Here is a 16,318-nt window from a genome sequence, read left to right as displayed (position 1 = left end):
TGTTTTGATCTTGTTGGTCTGGTTCTCAGAAAGTATGAAATCTGAAAGAATAATTTTACAATGGGCTGGAATGGTGCATGGTGTTTAGAAGATGTCCTAGGGCTTGTCGACTTTCGTCAACCACGAAGCAGCTATATTTCAAATACTGAAAGTGACACATAACGGTGCTGGCCCAACCTCACACAAGGACAGTTCTAAAGAGTGATCGTCGACACGTGTTTTCTTGGTACTCCTGTAGCTCAGGGTCATTCTAAATAAATTTTATATCTTAGATCTGTGGCATATGAACTTAGGCGATCGACCGAAGGAAAACCGGGAAAGGAGCAAGGACTACTCTAGTCGGAATGATCTTTTTTTGGGGTAGGGTAGGTGAATGCATTTATAGTGTTGGACTCTCGATTCGGTATGTCGTCGGGCTACCAGCTAAACACCTCCATATCGTCAGAGAGCTAGCCTGGAACCGTTTGTCATGTTACTTGGTGCTAGTTCTCGAACCGCCTTGTGGAATCCCCTGCCATCCGGCTCCTTCACCGGTCGAGCTCTAACATGGCTCCACCTGTCAGCACTTCTCAGCATCTCTTCGACAATGTTGTCGGGAGAGAGATCCCCTGTGTTTAAATAGAGCTGCTGACGAACTCCATCCCACCTTCCACAAGAAATAATAGTGTGAGGGGCGTCGTCCACAACTCCATTGGAAAACACACAATCCGGAGATCTCGCCTTTCCAATCACGTGCAGGTAAGACTGAAAACCTCCATGCACACTTAAAAATTAGGTAAGGAGATAGTCGGTCTCACCATGCTTCCTATTCAGCCACCCACCTAAGTTGCCGATGAGCCGCGCAGTCCATCTGCGTCTAATATGTTTTGCCGAAAGAGCTGCTACTCGTCTAGGCTCTTCTTCACGACCAACAACTTCCCTTGGCTCATCTCCCTTGCACTTGTATATGGCTTGACGCACCCTAGCAAGAAGGACAACAGGAATCACTCCTCCGATCACCATCACGGCCGGTTCAGAGATAGTACGGTATGCAGACGTCAGCCGATATACCTCCTTGCCAAAAGAGTCAGCCCATACCTCTGCGCCGTAGAGCAGGACAGCCTGTGTTGAAATCCCCAGGAGACGTCGCCAGTTAGACGTCGGAATGACCTTGTAACATTCAGTCGTGTCAGAGAGTAGGTGGGGCTTTATTAATAATATTAGCTTGTTGCAGATGAAATGGCCGTTTTGGTACTAAAATTTGAAACGACTGTAAAGCTTACAAAAATTTATTTAATTGAAATAGGTGCCAGTCGATTCAAAACACTTCTCGAGATTCAAGAGCATGTATGCCAGTTTCGTAGAAGTCCAATTTTCAGGGGTTGAGAAACTCGTCGAAGGCAATTTTGATGACCTCTTCATTCCTCAATTGTTATTCTGGCAAAAAATGATCCAAATGCTTAAAAAAGTGGTAGTCGGTTGGCGAAAGGTTCGGTGAATATGGTGGATGAGGCAGACTCTCATGCTGCAATTCGTTCAACTTTTGAACCGTTATTCTGGATACATGAGATCGTGCATTGTCGTGAAGGAGTATCACACCAATGTTGAATACTCAACGGCCTTTTGGTGCATTTCTTCGTGTTTCTTCTTCTTTTTCTTCAGCCTTTGTCCCGTTCACAAGCGGGGTCGGCTCGTCGTGATCGGCTTCGCCATTTGGATCTAGGTGCAATCTCGAGGCTTTCAAATCCCCATCCAGCGTATCAAGCCACCGTTGCTTAGGTCTGCCTTTTGGTCGTTTACCATCGACTTCGATGTTCAGACCAATCTTGGCAAGTGAATTCTCGTTTGCACGAATTGCGTGACCATACCATCGAAGACGCCTCTCACGCAACTTTTCCACGATCGGTGCAACCCCATAACGATCGCGGATATCCTCATTTCGGATGTGATCTAAACGTGTGACGCCACTAGTCCAACGTAGCATCTTCGTCTCCATTACCGCAAGACGCGGTTCATTGTCTTTTATGGTTGGCCAACACTCAGAACCATAGAGAGCGACTGGACGGACGACATTGCGGTAAATTTTAGATTTGAGACGTTCGTTGATACGTCGATCACAAAGGACACCAGTTGTGGAACGCCACTTCATCCAGGTTGCGTTAATGCGTGAAGCAATTTCATAACGCAGTTCTCCATTGGCTGATAGCGTTGACCCGAGGTATTTGAATCGCTCAGTTCTGGGCAGATCACTGCCGCTGACAGTGATTGTGCCTGTTTCATGGGGATCGGTCGTCAAAAATTCAGTTTTGTTTAAATTCAACCTGAGACCGTGTTGCATGAGGCGAAAGTAACCGGATCGGACGGTAATTTGAACATTCTGCTGGGCTACCTTTCTTTTTCCATATTGGAACAGTGGTACTTTCTTGCCAGTCAGATGGTGTTCTTCCTTCCTGAATAACCCGGTTAAAGAATTCATTGAGCCACAGTGTTGGGTCGCTTTCCAGAGCTCAGATGCGATGTCGTCAGGTCCTGTTGCTTTCCCCGATTTCATTTGTTTTATTGCCTCCTCGACTTCAGTTGCGGTAACTGGTGGAACTGCTCCAAATGTCGGCAATGATTGTGGAAGTAGAGGATGAGCAAATTCTTCAGTTGAAATCTGCATTTCCTCGTGTTTGCCGCAGTATTTCTGTGTATTTATCGTTTCTCCAGGTGCCAAGAAAGAATAGTGGGTAACTCCGGCTGTAGACCACCAAACAGTCACTATTACCTTTTTCGGATGGAGGCTCGGTTTCGGCATATACTTCGGTGGCTCATCAGCATTTAGCCATTGTAGTCATCGCCGACGATTGTCGTATAATATCCACTTTTCATCACATGTCATTCTGTGCAAAAAGGGATGGCTTCTGTTGCGGGTGAGTAAAGAGCTGCAAATTTCCATTCGAAGCACCATGTTTCGCTCCGTAAGAGCACGCGGAACCCATTTGTCGAGCTTTTTCACCTTTCCAAGTTATTGCAAGTGCCGGGAAATTGTCGAATAGTGTACACCCAGCTTCTCTGCAATGTTTCTCACACACTGATGTGTGTCGGATTCGACTAGCAAACGCAGTTCGTCGTTGTTAATCGATGGTGCTGAATGTCCACGTGGCTCACTTTGGAGGTTTACGTTGGCTGACCGGAATCCTCTTTGGTTGCTATTTCGATTATGCCAAGGCTTTCGACAGCATACCCTATACCTGGCTAATCGATGTCCTAGGTCTGTATTGCATTGATCCCAAACTAATAAAGTTCTTCGCGACAGCCATGGAAGGGTGGCATACCACTTTATCACTCCGTTCATGTGAGGGTGCCAATACCTCACAGCCCATCCGTATACGAAGAGGCATTTTCCATGGGGATTCGTCGAGTCCCCTTTGGGTTTGCATGGTACTGAACACCCTTTCATGGCTACTGAATGAAGCTAGAGGGCATGATTTCGCAATCAAATATGGCCTACGTGCTAAGTGTGAGCTTATACACTTGATGTAGATGACATCAAGTTGTATGCTACTGATGACTCCCTTAGAAGTCTGTTGCGAATAATAGACATGTTCAGCCGTGGTATTCGGATGGATTTTGTATTAGACAAGTGTCGAATCCAAGCCATCCGCATCACGAGCCGTATGCCCGACATAGCATCGGTGACCTCCACATCAAAACTATGACCGAGGCAGACTTCTACAAGTACCTAGGAATTTTGCTAGGATCCCATGCTCGGGTTGGTGATCTGAAGGATGCCCTGCTGTCTGAATTCCTCCGTCGTGTAAAGTTGGTTCTGAAATCACATCTCTCGGGGAAGAAAAAGATGAGCGCATTGAATGTATTCGCTATCCCTTCATTGGTCGTCACTCGATCGTTTAGCCTGCAATCATGAGTGATCATTCCCACTATGATCCGAAAATTCTTTTTGGTAAGGTTTCGAGTGGTTAGGTTCGTATCCCCCATGAATTCCCTGGACTGTTCCATTCCAGGTAAGTTCGTTAAGTACTATTCCCTCAGCCGTTCTTTTTTTTGTGTAGAGTCCATGAACCCATTGCAGACTTCACAGAATGGCTCTCGCCAGTATAGCGCCGGCGCTGTTTCTTTCCTTGGCAGCTCGTCCATTGCCTTATTCATTGCCTCCTTGCTTGCATCTGTATGTGTAGATGGGGAAGAGTTAATCCAGGAAGGACCTCTAGGCATGCCGTTGGATATATTCTCATTGCCCCACTGATACACAGGCAGGTTCATTTTTGAAGTTTGTGCAACTCTCTGGCTGTTGTGCTGAGTTCAGTTCTTTCTGCCCAGATTACCGTTCGGTGCAGCCTCTTCGGTATGCATCCCTAATTTTCTTCTTGCTATGAACCTGCAAGTCATCAGAGCCCTTGTGGCTTTCCGACATATATTTTCAGCATGTGTTGTCCAGAGTAGTTTTTGGTCTAGTGTGATTCCCAAATACTTAACCTCTGCCACTCGTTTCTTTCTGCACCAGTTATTAGTAATTCGTAGTCCAGTTTGGATTCTACCAACTAGGGTGTCCTAATGGACTTGCATTCCAGTATTTGTTAATTCTTTTATGAATTCGTCCACTATCATAATCCACATAAGCGGTAAAAGTATCCAGCCCTGTGGACAACTTTGAGTGATGTTTATGACTTTTTTGCCTGCATACTTTTTAACATTCTGTCCATCCAGAAGGCCAGGGTGTTTCCCACTCCCTTGCGGATTAAGGCATCTCGTATCTCTGTGTGCGATGTGTTATCAAACAACGCACACAGTGTTTTTTTTTTTTGGAGAATGATGTTGACTTTGGTTCCTCTGCTTAACTTCCCAACTTCTCCCCTTTTGGGTGTAATCATCTGGCTCTCTGTGTAGCGGAGATGTGCCTCCGCATGGTGCTCCCGTTTGTTTGTTCATATGTGTTATTTTTGGCTTTTTTTGAATTGCTCGTTCATTTGATTCCCACGAGTATGTGTACGCTGTGCTATAGCCCCTATAGCGCGGTAAGGTCACACTTATTCACTTATTCACTGCAGCTATCAGGCTCAGTTCGAATATAATCAGTTATCCCCGACTGCACACTATTCAATGGGAACGGTTCTTATAACAGTGGGGTCACATCGTACAGGTTGTGGCTATCACGGCTCACTAACGGTTTAGGCAGAAGAAAGAAAAATTTCTTTTTCCACAGAATTTGATTTGATTATTCAACATTTGCCTTCGAGGGCGATACAACTATTATAGCGGTCATACAATTTTTCGATACCATTTTTATGGTACGATTTGTCTTTAGCCTGAAAATATGCTTCAGTTTCGGCGATTACTTCTTTATCGGCGCTAAATTCTCTTGATTTGATTTCTGAGAACAGGAAAAGGTCGCTGGAGGCCAGATCTGGAGGACACGGTGGATGCAGAAGGAATTCGAAGCCCAATTCATGCAATTTTGCAATCGTTTTCATTGATTTGTGACACAGTGCGTTGTCTTAATGAAACAGCACTTTCTCTTTCTTCAAATGGGGCGTTTTTCCGTGACGTCATCCTTCAAACGCTTCAATAATACTACATAATAGTCATGCGCACCCCGAAATACTGAAGTCAGTTGCCAGCCGACTCTACACTTTGGGGTCGGTTCCCCATCTTTCGTCCATTGTCACTTATCGACGCATAAATTCTGGTTTTTGATAGTGGAGGAGCTTCAAACATTCCTACGAAAAATAGGTTTCCTTTCAGCCACGTATCACCCTCAAAGAAAGACAGGTTGGCTCCCAGGCAGTTATATTCCGCATCAGTCTATCCAGCGCTCTGTGTCTGACCCCCATTTTGATGATTAGTGGGCGAGCAATCTCGAAACTTTCGGGGGTTCCCAGAACGCTCCCGTTCCCAACTTGAGCAAGGATTCCGGTGATATAAGCTGGACATTCCGAGCCGGAGTGAAGTGAGATGGTGAGCCTCTAAAGATACTCTCTCCCTTTTGGGGCACCGTGTTTTTATCCCCTGGAAGGTCTAGTCACAGCATATCTGAATGCGACGTTGAAATGTTTCTATCGACTACTGTAAGGTCGCTCTCGTGACTTTGAGGGGGTTTTTGACAGGATCTTGGCTGCAGGGTTCCGGCGCAAGTTAAGGAGCATCACGATTGTATAGTCTTACGCAAAACTCGAATTTTCCCATATAGGGCAAGAGTGTAAGTATAACCCCACGGTTCTCTTCCGATACAGACTGATTTGTAGATAACAATCAGAACCTCGCCTGACTGGCGCAGCATTCATATCAGAGGATGCGAGGCCTATTTAACGCCTGTGCCGTAACTAAGGGGTACAGCGGCCCAGTTGTATGGCGCAACTTCTCGCTTGAACCCACGAGTAGCATTGTCTAAAATTGAAGATAGCGTTCATGAACGCCCATGTCGTCTAAACAAAGACAACATGAAACCAGTCCTCTGAATCTGTCTCACACAAAACACAATTCTGACCGGAAGCAACGCTCGGTGAGAAGAGAAACTTATTCAAGCTACCATGTCCTGTTAGGAGGAAGTCCATCTCGAACCCATATTCATATTTTACGTATTCATATGTGATTCTACCTGCCCTACATTCGTTCCATATTATCTGCCACTTAGAACCAACTTCTGCCCTTCCACTTTGCGGGAAACAGTCCTTCAACTATGCACGAATCAAATGTGCTTATAAACCATGTATTCAGGTCGACTAAAGGCATAATAAACACCACAATATCAATTTCATTGAAGGTAGTTTCTATTTTCTATCCTTGCAGGTCCTGTATGATGGAGACTACCTCATTTGTTCCAGCTGATCAAATTTTTAAGCTTTGTATAGAAAAATTCAATTCCCTTCCGCGTACCGGAAAGCCGACAACAAATGAATGGACAGTATTATCATGTATAATACAATGTGACAGCAATTCGAAAAATGCCAAAGTTATTTCGTTAGGAACTGGTACAAAATGTATCGGAAGTGATCAGTTGTGCGAAAAAGGATTGATTTTGAATGACTCTCACGCTGAAGTTATGGCAAGACGTGGATTCCTCCGGTATCTGTATGCAAGCATTCGAAACTATTTATCGGATGGGAGCCCATTAGCATACAATGAACAGACAGGAAAATATTCCATAAAGAATGGAATAAGTTTCCATTTTTTTAGTACCCACGCTCCTTGTGGGGATGCAACTATAGTTTCAAAATCTACCGGTGACGAAGAAATTGAGCCAGGGACGAAAAAAATGAAATTGTCTCCAGAATTTACGGACAATTTCACAGGTGCAAAACTCATAGCAGCTAATGAAAATACAGACTTAATGTCTCAAGACGAAGGTGCGATTCGGACAAAACCGGGACGTGGTATAAGAACTTTATCGGTATCGTGTAGTGACAAGTTGTCTCGTTGGAATATACTAGGAATTCAAGGAGCGTTAATAAATATATTTTTGGATAAGCCAGTGTACTTTGAAACTCTAACGTTTTCTGGTCAAGTTAGTGAAATATCGGTAAAACGAGCATTATACGGTCGGTGGCGGAAAGTGAGTTTCAACAGTGAAAGATACAAGTTGCAAATGCCAAGGATTAACATTTGCTCACCCGATCTAAAATTTGAGTTTGAACAAACAACTGAAACGGATCCATCGCCTGCGAGTATAGTATGGGCTGATGTTCAAGAGAAGTGAGTACATTTTTAAATTCATTCGAGAGCGAGTTTTTTTTAGATTAAAGTTAATTTTGAATATTCCTTGTCCAATTTATTACCCAGTAAATTCCAATTCCACAGAGTTGATGTCTGTGCTTGTTTGTTGTTTCAGACCTCTGGAGGTAGCCGTATCCGGAAAACGACAAGGAGTTACGAAATCTAAACGAAACACCATTTCAGGTGCATTAAGAATATCTAAAGTATGGTTATTTCATGAATTTGTTTCTACTTTATCTTCACAACCATCTTTACAAAAAAGCTTTTATCCAAATTCTGACGATTTCCATAAAATAACTTACAAAGAAGCAAAATTTTGTTCAGAGGAATATCAGTCTGCTTGGAACCTCTTAAAAACAGATTATTTTCAAAATTGGACAAAGAAATCAGAAAAATTATTAGATTTTAAGTTAGAAGATCGGTAGCATAAGTATTTAAGTGGTTAAATAAGTGGTATCCATTGATATCAACAAAATATTAGAATCTTCTTTCAAATTGGAACTCAGTCAGAAAAGCGGCTGTATCAAGTTAATAAGAAGGTCATGCAAGAGGTGATCACCAATAAGTAGTTGGCTTCAAGCGTCTCACCTATATTTACATCTATTGATTATTCAATTTGATTAGATAAAAAGTGTCTTCTAACTCCTCGAACTTCACAATGAGAAAGAATCAACTAATATCATTTTTTTAAATGTAGGTAGTAATTACCTTGACTAAAAATCAATTGGAATAGGTCAATGGATGCTTAGATATTGTAGTCTAAAACCAATTTATTTCCGAACATGCATTCTGTTGACGAATTTCGCGACTAATGAGATCTATACATATTCAGCTAGCAGGGGTTACCGCAACCGTACAGGAGACTTGATGCTTAATGGATGTCCTTAGGGTGAAAATCCATAAAATCCGCGTATCCGTAACTTTCTTTCTTTAAAAAAAATCCCTATCTTCGTGAATTGTTACAGTAGAATTTGATTTTATGATATCTATAAATCGGAAAACTTGACAATATCTTTTCTAGTCTTTTCTGATTTTGTTGGTAATGTACATCAGGCTATCCAAAGAGGAAGGGGAATTTTTCTAGGAGTAACTGTTGTAAGCGCCGTTTAGTATCTAAGTGCGTTTGGTTATTTGTTATGGGCCCCTTGCGACCAGGAATAATATGACCGCCATTATAGTAGAATTAGATCGAAAGTTTTTATGGATTTCATCTGCTAAATAGTGTTTGTTGTTGTTTGTTCGAACCAATTGGGTTCAGACTCGTGACTTTTAGTTTCAATACTGTACAATTGCAACGAGAATTCAACAATCTTTGATTGGTCATCTTTGCAAAGAATTAAAACATCACGGCAAATACATGTTGCGTTAGTGCAACGAGTATGGTGCCACTATATTTGTTGCCCAGCTTTATGGAGACTGCAGTCCCTCTCAAGTCATTACATTATTTTATATTTTCAACCAATAAAACTTGGATACCAAGTTCTTTTTATAACTTATAACTTAATATTAAGTTGAATAGCATTTGTTCACTTTTAGACTTTCCCAAATGAACGCGGATATGAGACTTTTCTTCGGTGACGATTGGTCGCTGACTAAGTCCATTTCTCCCTTGACATCGAAAAAACAATTCTCTCGGTGTCATGGCCCACGCTATTCGAAAACCGTGTACGTTACCTCCACTGTAGCACACCGCCCTCAGCTAAAAACGAGGGATTTTGGCGAAAGAACAAGGCCAAACAAAATGGAAGGCAAGACCCGCGACAAGGACGACTGGCCATAGTGGCTGCTTTCAGGGTCCGATGCCAACGTTCTAGCATCGCATTGCACTTTGCTCCTCTTTTTTGCCAAATGTTATAAATATTACTTTATTTTATACTTTCGGCCAATGAAACATGGATAGGTGAGACCGGGGGAAATCGTCACATTTTGGGTTTTCGAATTTTTCCTGATTCATCATCATCAACGGCGCAACAATCGGTATCTGGTCTAGGCCTGCCTTAATAAGGAAGTCCAGACGCCCCGGTTATGCGCCGAGGTCCACCAATTCGATATCCCTAAAAGCTGTCTGGCATCCTGATCTACGCCATCGCTCCATCTCAGGCAGAGTCTGCTTCGTCTTCTTTTTCTACCATAGATATTGCTCTTATAGATTTTTCGGGCTGGATCATCCTCATCCATACGGATTGAGTGACTCGCCCACCGCAACCTGTTGAGCCGGATTTTATCCACAACTAGACGGTCGTGGTATCGCTCATAGATTTCGTCGTTATGTACGCTACGGAATCGTCCATCCTCATGTAGGGGGCCAAAAATTCTTTGGAGGATTCTTCTCTCGAACGCGGCCAAGAATCCGCAGTTTTTTTGCTAAGAGCCCAAGTCTCCGAAGAATACATAAGGATTGACAGTCTTGTACAGTAAGAGCTTTGATCTTATGGTGAGACGCTTCGAGCGAAACAGTTTTTGAAAGCTGAAATAGGCTCTGTTGGCTGTCAACAACTGTGCGCGGATTTCATTGTCATAGCTGTTATCGGTTGTGATTTTGTGATAGGACCCTGTGACCCCAGATAGGAGAAATTTTCAACGTTCTCAAAGTTGTAGTTTCCTATCTTCATTGTTTTCGTTTGACCGGTGCGATTCGATGTTCTTTTGATTTTGGCGCTGACGTTGCCGCCTGCTCGATCTCGATGAAGGTAGACTGTATATCTCGGGTTGGTCTTCCGATGATGTCGATATTATCAGCGTAGGCCAGAAGTTGGGTGGACTTGAAGAGGACGGTGCCTCTCGCATTTACATCGGCGTCGCGAATCACTTTCTCTAGGGCCAGGTGGAAGAGGACGCCTGATAGGGCATCCCCTTGTGTTAAACCGTTGTTGATGTTGAATGGTGCCGAGAGTGATCCTGCTGCTTTTATCTGGTCTCGCACATTGGTCAGGGTCAGCCTAGTCAGTCTTATCAATTTCGTTGGGATATCGAATTTTCTTTTCTTTTTCCTGATTAGACTGTTATAAATAATAATAATTTTTCCAAAAATATCTGGATTCAGGGAAAAGATTCCTGTCGCTCTAAATCTAGATACGGAGAGGTGACAAGCGAAGGGATGTCATATATTGTCATCGTCTTTTCAGGATTTTATAACATCCAAACATCATAATAATGATTGTACAATTTTTTTTTCAATGGATCAAAAACACTCCGATCCATGGGCAAGTGTTTATGCAAACAGTATGGCGACAAAGACAAAACTTATATGATTGTGTTGATAAAACAGGAGAGCTTCACTAGAGATTGATGATTGTTCAAAATGAGAAGTACTGGATTTATTGCTGAAGCTTGAGTGATCTCGGAAATATTTCAAAAACAACAACAAATCAGAAGTAATCATCCAGCCACTCTTGTTTCCGCTTCCGGCGCTGCCAATGGGTGCGTTGGACAATGAGGTTTGAAGTTTACTCGTGTGAATACGAAAAATGGTGGCATATAGCTACCTTGCGCTGATACAGCCAACGCCATTGTCACGAGAGTTTCTCTTTCTGCCAAGGTGGTCCGCCCAATCTGCTTCAAACCTTTGCGGCTTACAATTGTACAAGGAGTGTGTATGGTGATAAGACCAGTTTCGTCCATATTGTAGTTGGACCGTCGAGGATAGTCTAATCGGTTGTACGTAGTTTGTAGATTTTAGAAAAATCCATTGACAGTCATTCTTTTAAAAGTGGGGGTTCCGGCGAGATTCGTAGCTTGGGACTTACGTATGGACAAATTATGGTGCCGTTTCAAAAAATTGGGGAAATCTTTTCCGGCAGTTTCTTGCTCCGTCCAAGAATTTGGTATGCCCAAATTCAGTTGTCTCGCATACTCGTAGGCCAATTTTCCTTTGATGAAAGTCCTAAATAAATGTCAGATGCTTCCAAAATGTAATCGACCAACCAACTCGTTCCTGATCTTCATTAAATATCTGAAATATGTTAAAAATTGTTTATTTTCTTTTTGCAAATTTTCATTTAAAGAAACACTGGCGTCAATCCTGGTTAAGCGATTGTTATATTTTCATTTGTTATATTACGCCACCAACAACGTACAGTGCCAGATTAGCGTGTCAAATTTCATTCTAACCTAGGAGGCCGCCTACTAGGTTGGAATTCAGATTTTTAGTCTCACGTGGGTTCCTGTGGTGCCTTTTACAAATTCTTCGTTGTCACGAATTGCCCCGATCTCTCCTATTAAGTTTTTTTTGCAATATAATCAAGTTGAATAGTATTTGTTCACTTTTATTCCTTCCCAAATTAATGCGGATAAGAGGCTCTCTTTAGGCAACGTTTGCCAACTGACTAAATCCATTTCTCCCTTGACATCGAAAAGCAATTTTCTCGATGTCATGGCCAAAGATATTCGCAAACCTAATGCTACCACGTGATAATGCGCGGAGTAAAAACTAGTGACCCGAGTGTCGCGATCGAGAGGGAAGACATATGACGAACTAGATCCTTAATCGATGGTTCTCCCGCCTCTGATCTTAGCAAGGCGCGACCCTACACTGGCTTGATATGGCCATGTTAATTGAGGATGCAGTAGAATCCTTTTTAACTGAAATAAAGGGGGCGGAGCCGTTACAGATAACATTATTTTCCGGATTACGCATATTGGTTTTTTTTATACAGGAAAATTATAAGTAAAATCCTCATTACATTTATAAATTTACAGTCGACTCTTGATAATTCAAAGTTCGCGCGGTCATCAAAAAATTTCGATTTAGCAAGAGTGTTTTATTATACTTACTGTGATTTTTGTCTGCTTCGAACTACTAAGTCTTGCGATATCCACAACTTTCGTCAGAGTAAATAGGGCTTCAAATACTTGGAGTTGTATATGTTGTATGTATACATACAAATTTACTAGGATGTTTTCCTGCAAAGGTTCATCACATGCCGTGCGGAGTGTCTTTGAAGGTCAGGATTTCAGCATCAGACAGGACTCCCCATGCTGCTATGCAAAGTTAAAGAATAATTAGCGAGACTCTCTCAAAGTTAAATTTTACAACTTTTCAATAATTCGTTTAGCTTCACTGAAAATTCGTTGTCAACTCAACTTTTTAAACTTCAATTATTTTTCACATTTGATTTTCTAACCTACTCCGCGACGGAGAACACCGATGGTGGCATCTGACAGTCGAATTAACAACATTCGAAATAAATTTCGAATGCTCTTAACCCTGCTGCGCCACAGAACCAAATGGTTGGGCATCGATAGGAAATCCACATTTCCAAAAACAATTAAAAATTGTAGATGCGCTTACACTCTTCTATGCTTTCTCAACCATCGACATAGCTATGAGAATAGATATAGAAGGCTAATTACCGTTTTCAATGCTCTCTAGAACTATCTTCACAACCTCATGACGGTAAAAAGTTTTGAAGTGCCTTGATCGGGTGTAGTTTCAATGTCGTGTTTGGAGGAAAAAATAGGTTGTACATTAGACAAAGGTGGAGGATTGTTGTGCATTGTACAATTGTCCAGGAATAACAAGATTCGTCACTTTTGACGTTTCATATCGTTATTTAATGATAGTAGCCATAGTGGTAATCCACGCCTTTCGGTTCTGCCGGTCAGCTGTAGGTAATGAATGGGCCCTTTTAAAAGCCCTAGACTTCACAGTTTCTTCTATGAGGAGTGGTTTCAGCTTACCGTATACATTGCTTCAGCCATGTAACCAACTTCTAAACGAGGAAATTCACGTTTTGTAGTCGTTTCCTGCCTCCAATAGCTGCAGCATCCACTATCTTTTCTTTATTTTTTAAAATGATGGACAAAGTATTTAAAGGAATCTTAAAATGTTTTGTCATTTTTCAAAACATTTTCAACCGATGTTGAGCAGGATGTCGGATGGTAAAGCTTCTGAAGATTGCTAAAAAGAAAAAATATTTTAGTGTTTCAAAGTCTACTTTAATAGTGTAATTAATGAAACCCTAGTAAAACAACTAATGAATTGTCGTACTGTACCTCCAAAGCTTTGAATCCATAAATGGCTGAAATACGTTCTAAATTGTCAATGCCGTCTGAGTCGTCTGTTTGATTCTCTATCACTCCAGTTCTTTATCATCAGATGTCAACCAGCCCTGAATGTCATTATTGTCTATATTTTCACAGCCTGATATTTGATTAGATAGGTTTAATAAATTTTCCAAATATACTTCCCCACCATAATGTAGTACTGTGATCAAAACGTAAGGTGAATTTGTTTATAATTCCGTTTCATCCCCTTCAAAATAATCCCCCTCCGATAAAACGCACTTTTGCCAACGCTTTTTCCAGTCCTGGAAATAGTGGGAATACTTTTTTTTCGGTATAGCCTCCAAGACCTTCTTCGATCTCCTCAATCGTGTCAAAACGGCGTCCCCGTATTGCCCTTTTGAGTTTGTTGAATAGCCAGAAGTCGCACGGAACCAAATCAGGATACGGTGGTTGCGGAATGATATGAGTTTTTTGGAAAAAATACGCGAAGAGCCAATGCTTTTTTTCCAAAAAAATTGAGCATTGGCATCAATCGAGACTTGATGCGTTTGTGGCACAAAACTTCCTTCACAATGGTTTGGGCTGAGCCAAATGATATTCAAACACTATCAACGAAGTCTCTAATGGTCAATCGACGATTTTTAAGCACCAAATTTTTTGGATGTGGCCCTCGTCGGTAGAGGTTATAGGTCGTCCAGAGCGCGGTTCATCTTCAACGCGTTCTCGGCCTGCTTTGAACTCTTTGTACCACTTATAAACATTTTTTTGTGCCATAGTTTGATCACTAAAGGCCTTCCGAAACATTTTTAACGTATTCTCACAAGAATATTCGTTCACGTTTGGTTGCTTACAAAAACACGTGTAACTCGGAGATAATTAAAACTTTGGACAAACAGACGCCTGGCAAAGGTTCTAGACAGTCCTACCAACCTAGGAAAAAGAATTGGTTTGCCTTCCTAATGCGCGGGAGTTTTAAATGACAATTTCACCTTGTTTTGATCACAGTAGTATACCCTCATACAACTTGTTCCAAGATTTTTGGGTTGTTCCAGGTTTAATTTTTCCCAACTTTCTGCCATCGACTAAACTACAAGTGTCATTTCATGATTCGTGATTTGAATACGTCTATGCTGTTTTTGTTTGAAAACTCACAATCCTGCAAAATGGACCGCAGAAGATACCCACGGTAGTAGCGTGTAGCTACAGTGAGCCTTGATCCAGGAGTTGTATTGAGCTTGTCACATTCCCTGGCAAAAATCTTACCTCAATATCACCATTTCTAAGCTCACTTGGGTTCGCGGGGGCATTATCCATGATTAAAATAGCTTTTCTTGGAAGTTTTTTGAACTTGAGGAATTTTTCCACGCTTGGAACAAATTTGTCATAGAGCCATTCTTTAAATAATTTAGTGGACATCCAAGCGCCTTTTTGAGCGCGGTAATGCACAGACAGAGCGGTTGGAGTAATATTCTTTAAACATCTTGGACACTTAGATTTTCCAATTTACATAAGGGTAGTTTATGCATTCGGGCATGCTAAAATAGTGATGCGCTGCTCGTTAACTTTAGGACCTGGTGCTTCTTTCTCCTTAATTGAAGCTAATGACTTTTTGATAACATTTCATAATTTAACCCAGTTTCAATTGTCATCTGGTCTTTGTTGTAATTTTGATTGATATCCTCAGATTCAGTTTTGAAAACTTCGACAGCGTCAGAGTCGGCTGATGATTTTTTCACGGCATAGATTTAGCTGTCGAATGTCGTACCTTCTTTTAAACTGTCTAGCCAAGCTGAACAAGTAGTAAATGTTTTTCCCGTGATTTCTAACATTTTAGTCAATAATTTTGCCTTTTCCCGGATAATAGGGTCCGATTCCTTTTTCACGCTTCAAACATTTTTTCATGGTTGGCTAGGGTAGGTAGGTATCAGTGGCTGCTCCGAGGAGCCCAATTAGCGCTTTGGTGCGCCGTTTTGATGCCACAAACTCCTAAGACCGTAACTGTTATTATGGGAGCAGGGAGGCAGAGTCCAGCCGGCTCGAATCTTCAGAGGCAGCCCGTAGCATTCACGGAAGAAAGCAGCTCTCCCACCCTGCAGCTAGAAATCTCTCTGAGGTCCCCCTTCTCCGCAGCTTCGGAAATGCGAATTGTAGAGTATGTCGAGCCTAGCGGTATGTTGCCCTATGCCCGCGAACCCAGAGGAGAGTGACCTTGAGCGTGCCGCTCAGACGGTTCAGCGCGCCTCTGCACTGCCCCACCAGCCTGGAAGATGTCGCCGCGGAGTACAAGGTCTTGATGGCCGCTTGGCTGTCCAGTACTTACGCCTGGAATACACTGGTGAAACCTGGGAGACGACTTGGATACATTGCGTGTATTCGAGAAAACCCCCATGGTTGGCTAGTTCCACGATTTTTCTATTTGACACTTTAGTGGAATATTGAATCAGTTTAGTTTTGGATTTGATCCAATCTGAGACTATAGAAGTACCAACTCCATATTCATTAGCTACTATTCGCAGTATTTCGACATTTTTAATACGTCTGACAGTTCCAATTTTATCAGTGAATGACTCAACGGCGCGTTTATGCTTCGAAGACGTAGTGGTAAAACATAAATTTCCAA

The 16,318-nt window shown here is 42.1% G+C and overlaps 1 protein-coding gene across 3 annotated transcripts in view; it reads left to right on the top strand.

Moving 5' to 3' along the window:
• The first annotated feature begins 6,769 nt into the window (after window positions 1-6,769).
• The window catches only part of LOC119648232 (tRNA-specific adenosine deaminase 1), a 76,730-nt gene continuing 67,181 nt past the window's right edge, over window positions 6,770-16,318 (top strand). For 2 of the 3 annotated variants that reach the window (XM_038049854.1, XM_038049853.1), the window contains exons 1-2: window positions 6,770-7,671; window positions 7,808-7,875. In XM_038049854.1, coding sequence (XP_037905782.1) covers window positions 6,776-7,671; window positions 7,808-7,875 — 964 coding nt within the window. In that variant the 5' untranslated portion in view covers window positions 6,770-6,775. Of the gene's footprint in view, window positions 7,672-7,807; window positions 8,695-16,318 lie in introns of those variants that run through there. The other variant, XM_038049852.1, reaches the window with a different exon arrangement.

This window comes from Hermetia illucens, chromosome 2 (assembly GCF_905115235.1).
Source record: "Hermetia illucens chromosome 2, iHerIll2.2.curated.20191125, whole genome shotgun sequence".
NCBI lineage: Eukaryota > Metazoa > Arthropoda > Insecta > Diptera > Stratiomyidae > Hermetia > Hermetia illucens.
Note: the sequence above shows the minus strand (reverse complement) of the source record. Positions and strands in the feature narration are given on the sequence as shown.